General features: G+C 37.6%; 1 protein-coding gene across 1 annotated transcript; it reads left to right on the top strand.

The window, feature by feature from the left end:
* Nucleotides 1-5,097: 5,097 nt before the first annotated feature.
* LOC128735048 (uncharacterized) lies at nt 5,098-5,382 on the top strand. The gene has a single exon (XM_053829515.1). It carries the CDS (start codon nt 5,098-5,100, stop codon nt 5,380-5,382), a length of 285 nt encoding a protein of 94 aa, XP_053685490.1.
* Nucleotides 5,383-5,825: the final 443 nt, after the last annotated feature.

The following is a 5,825-nucleotide window of genomic DNA, read 5'->3' as shown; positions in this document are numbered from 1 at the left end:
AAGCAAATGAAACCAAATTTGGCATGTGAAAGTTTTCAAGGGCAAGAATATTTTCTATGGTGAATTAGGATCCCTCCCAACTTTAAGAGGGGGGGCTCCTATACAAACGAAATACAAATTTCCACATAATTCGAGAACTAATCAAACAAATGGAAACATATTTTGCATGTGGGTGTTTTTGGAGGCAACCATTTTTTCTAAGATGAATTAGGACCCCTTACCTTTTTAAGAGGGGGGGCTCTCATACAAACGAAATACAAATTTCCTCATCACTCTAGAACTAATCAAGCAAATGGAACCAAATTTATCATGTGGGTGTTTTTGTAGGCAAGAATATTTTTTATGGTATATTTTCTATGGATTTCCCCACTTTAAGAGGGGGGGGGGGCTCCTATACAAATGAAAAACAAATTTTCTCATAACTCGAGAACTAATCAAGCAAATGGAACCAAATTTGACATGTAAGTGGTTTTGGACGCAAGATTTTTTTCTATGGTGAATTGAGACCCCTCTCTTCTTTAGAAAGCGAGTTATGGCCCAGCTCCCCTTTAAGAGGGTGGGCTTCCATACAAATGAAATGCAAATTTCCTCTTATCTCGAGAACTAATCAATCAAATGGAACCAAATTTGGCATGTGGGAGTTTTAGATGGCAGAAATTTTTTCTATGGTGAATTACGACCCCTTCCCCTTTTAAGAGGGGAGCTCCCATACAAATGAAATTCAAATTTCCTTATAACTTGAGAACTAATCAAGCAAATGGAACCAAATTCGGCATGTGGGAGATTTTGGAGTCTTGAATTTATTTTACGATAGTTAGAGACCTCTCACCCCTGTGGTAGGGGGATATGGACTCTCATACAAATAAAACAGAAATTTTTGCGAAACTCAAAAACTAATCGAATTCGAGAAATTCGAGACTCTTCCATAATACATTAGTCAATACAAGACCACAAAAACTATCTATAGTAACACTAGATCATTCAGGACGAGACGGTCGCGAGTGTTGCCGGTGACCCGCCGTCGGAAGCGCCGCCCACTGGGGGGCTTGCAAAACTCGAGATTGTGACAAAGATCATCCGAGATTCATGATTTATGTACAACACAGGTTAATTTGTGGCAATACGAAGTTTGTCGGGTCAGCTAGTATGTATATAAAAATGGATTTCTGTCTGTCTGGCTGTCTGTCGGTATGTTCCTTATAGAATCGAAAACTACTGAACCGATCGGCGTGAAAATTTGCATGCAGGGGTTTTTGGGCCCAGGGATGGTTCTTATAATAGTTAGAGACCCCGCCCATCACTAAGTGGGGCGCTCCCATACAAATGAAACTCAAATTTCTGCATAACTAGAGAACTAACCGAGCAAATGGAATCAAATTTGGCATGTGGGTGTTTTTGGAGGCAAGATTTTTTTTCTACAGTGAATTGAGACCTTTAACCTCTTTAGGAAGCGAATTATGACCCCTTCCCCTTTTAAGAGGGAGGGCTTCCATACAAATAAAATTCCAATTTCCAGATAACACGAGAACTAATCAATCAAATGGAACCAAATTTGGCATGTGGGGGTTTTTGGAGGCAAGAATTTTTTCTATGGTGAATTGGGACCCCTTCCCTTTTTAGGAGGGAGGGCTCCTATACAAATGAAATACAAATTTCTGCATAACTCCAGAACTAATCAAGCAAATGGTACCAAATTTGGCAATGGGGGATTTTAGAGGCATGAATTTATGTTATGATGGTTTGAGACTCCTCACCCCTGTGGTAGTGGGGGCGGACTCTCATACAAATGAAATAGAAATTTTTGCGTAACTTAAAAATTAACCGAAATAGAGAAATTTTAGACTCTTCCATAAAATATTAGCCAATAACAAGTCCACCAGAAACAACCTATAGTAAAACTAGATGATTCAGACCGAAACGGCCGCAGGCCGCGAGTATTTTCAGCGACCTGCCGTCGGAAGTGCCGGCTAATGCGGGGGGTAGCCCCCAGGATTTATGTGCAGCACAGTTTCATTTTTGGCAATACGAAGTTAGTCGGGTCAGCTAGTGTACTATAAAAGTAAAACAAACCTGAGGCCGACATGAAGCTTAAATGAAATGGAAATCGGACAAGATGAGACAAATGTAAAGTTAAAACGCGTCAATTATGAGACAAAATGGTAACAAAAGTACGATAAAAACATATAAAAATGGTATAAAAATGAAACCGGAAACGATAACGAAACAAAAAGAAATAAAAATAAGAGGCAAGTGGTAGAAACAAGGCACAAATGTGAATAATATGACTAAAATTAGAATATAAAATGACAAAAATATAACAAAACTGAAAGAACATTTGGGCGAAAATTAGCCAAAAATTAGAAAAAAATAAAACTTGGTCAAAAATGAGACAAAAATTAGACAAGCGGAGATGAAAATGAAATAAAAAGATACGAATAGAAGATAAAAATGAAGCAAAAAAAGAAAACTAAAGCAAAAATAAGACAATAATTGGTCGGTGTTAGGTCAGACCGAACCACAGTCACAAAATTCTGATTTCGAGAAAAACGCATTCAAAGTTTGCTATTCTTTCAATCGTTCAAAATCATCTTTTATCTCTAAGTGTTTGCCACATTTATATAATCTGATTAGAGCGAAATGTAGCTTAGGAAATTGTTGACTCATTTCTTGGAGTTGTCATTAACTAATTTGTTTAAATTTTACAACTTGATCCAGTCTGACTTAATACGGACCGATTATAAAAATGATGTGAGTTATGCTGGATTACTATACGCTGAAAAAAATGAAAACTTAAATTTTAACTACATATCCTTATTATTACCTATTGTTTTGCGTAAAATGGCTGTCTTTTCGTTTACATTTTAATCAATCTTAAAACGTTTATCTTCGCCTTATGATAACTATTATTAGGTGCGTTTAACGTATGAATTGAGTGAAACGTAGTTGAAATACAACGATTAATATTTTGTTTTTAAATTAAAGGGTCCAAAATTTGAATCACATTTTTTTGAAGCGATTCAAACTTCGAACAGCCATGAATAATATCAGATTCAATAACGAATTGTCTTGCTAATAAAGCTATCCCAAGTAACAATTTGGGTTTTATTATACTCTTATGATGGCAATTAAGACCAAAATTGGTCTTGAAGACCACCATAAGAGTACAATAAAACTCAAATTGTTGCTTGGGATGCAAATTGAAGTTGCTTTAATTAGATTTTCGTCGGAGAGCCCAATTTCGGAAGCAGTTTTTGGGCCCAAAAGCGCGGTAGTGTATAGAGAAACGTATTCACTGTATTCTTCTTGCCAATCTGAACACAGCTAATCTATTTTCATGGACAAAATTTTTTTTTTAAACAAAAAAAAACTGCTTTTGAAATTTGCAGAATCGATGACGACTAATTTCACCTTAAGCTAAAAACATAAGATATTTATCATTGTGTTGTCATCATTGTCAAGAAAATTTATTATTGTGTTCTTGGCATCTGTTAGTCTGTTGAAATTCCAGAAACCAATGACGCGTGTTTGAACCTTAAATGCGGTTTAAAATGTTAAAATGTTTTTACGTGTGAGAAACCAAATCATACTGTTAGGTTAATTGAAAAGGTAAAACCGAGCTGCACTTTGTTAGTAGATATTTTTTCATATAAAACACGATTTTATCGTCATTTTTAGCATTTTTCAGAGGAAATGAATAAATTTTAAACCTGGTGAACTACTTAATAAGACAAAATTATAATTGGTGTAATCGGGATTCCATTCGAATTTTAAGGACCTTAAACAATGTGTTGTTTTCTCAATGTTGTAATCGACTGGTGCCCTATCTTGTCGCTCTGGTCCTAGGCACGCTAGTGTTTATAACATTTGGAATGATAATAATGGTTTCATACTTTCTACTGCTATGTAGTCGCAACTACTATCATGATGTGTAATTAAATTTCATGGCAAAGTTTTAGTCAATATTTTGAATGCGTCAGACGATATCACTGGTTATGATTATTGGAAAAACAGCAGCTTCCTATTTATATGCACACAGTTAAGCCAGGTGCAAAAAAAAAGCAAAGCCATGGGTTTATACCGTCTTTAGACATTACCCTTCTTTATCGACAGACTTCGCAGCCGGCTGTTAGAGTACAGGAAAATTACGGGGCCAGTGCAACGATCCTATTGACTCTAATTAGCAAGCACCGCCTAGCCGAGATTTAAGCCAGGTGCAATTATGGTAATTCAGCGGATTGATATGCACCAAATGTTTTGTACTATTTACGCACTATCAAGCGAATAATAAAAATTCAGAGCGTCAAAAATTCTAATATTATATGCGGAAAATTTTCAGTTAAATGAAATTTGAATAAAAGTGTATGATGTTATTCCAATAAGTCAAACATTCACGATAAAACTTTCAACATCCCACGTGCCGACTATCGACAAACGAAGCCATCACTCATCAGGCAGGAGTACCTGCACGTATGAAATTCCTACGCACCGTTCGCAGCCGATTCAACACAACAGCAAGCAAAAAAAAAGTAAAGTTTCATGCTCCACAGCATGATGATTGATTTCGGATGAATTGCTATTGACAATTTTTTCTCTCTCTTCCCTCCAGCTGGCGTAGGTTCGTTCCACAGTCGATCGTTGTCACAAACAGGTGTAAAAAATACAAAAAAAAAAAAAATGTTCAGCCAAACTTCGTTTGCTGTTTCCGGCTGTTTCACGGTTCCACGAATAGTGAAAACTGCATCCGGAATAGCATCGAGTGGGGGAGGCTAGACAGAGAGAGTGTGATAGAGGGAGAGAAAAAGGGGTGGTTGCCTTTTTGGAGGCGAGGCGAGCAAACAAACAACGGACAATCATTCTACTAGCGAGCCAAGACGGTGGTGGTAGTCTGACTTAGTGTTTCGTAGTGTTACGCTGGTGCCAATCAATCGTGATAATTAGTATGGAGTGATGCTAAATTCCAAATTTTCCAATTGAGAATCTATCTGCTAAATTCCCCCTTTGTGATTGGTTGATAAATTCGTTTCACGTCCTGAGAATCGGTGTTAATCTAACAGAGGGTGGAAGGTCAGTGTGCAGGTGGGGAAGGGTAGGTGTAAAATGAGTAAATTTCGCATCAGCTACAGTGCACTGGGTATGTCTGAGGAAAGATCAAATAGTAGTTCGCCAACTGGCAGTTGGAAAGCGTTACGCAATGTTAATTTTCCCCCAGAGATGTACGACGGGACCGGATGCGGTGGACCGGGCGGCAGTCGGAACAGCATTGCCAGCAGCATCGGTATGTCCGGCGGATCTCGGCGTGGATCTCGGTTCTTCCAGCGGCCACGGTCGATGTCCGCCTGGAGTGACATCAGCCGCAGCAGCATGCGGATGGACGAAAGGTAGGTTTGGTTTGGAATTGTGCTGCGAATGAATGGTAGGATCAAATGTTACTTCGAAACGATAATTTATCATCCGGACAGCTCCGAGATGGTTCGTATGTCACAGAGCGTTTCAGTTCAATTATTTTGAATTTTATATTTTTAAATTATAATTTCTAACAATATGTTGTGGATTCGATATTCATACACTTCGAAAACAAAAAACTTTCTCTTAGGTTGTGATAGATGGTTTAATGCTCTAATAATTTATGATTCAGTGATCATCTAAATCTTTTCGATCCTGTCAAGCGTTACCACCCACCTAGTTTTTCTAATTTTATTTTCAGTTTTCAGCTACAGTATTTTTATCAAATCTTGCGATTATTAGCTGGCGATGTTATATATTTTCTAGCGTTGTCACTGCAATATAACAGTGGAATTTGGTTATAATTGGTTCCGATTATTGCT

The sequence above is a fragment of the Sabethes cyaneus genome, chromosome 2, assembly GCF_943734655.1.
Source record: "Sabethes cyaneus chromosome 2, idSabCyanKW18_F2, whole genome shotgun sequence".
NCBI classification, from domain to species: domain Eukaryota; kingdom Metazoa; phylum Arthropoda; class Insecta; order Diptera; family Culicidae; genus Sabethes; species Sabethes cyaneus.
This window is presented reverse-complemented; position numbering and strand designations above follow the sequence as displayed.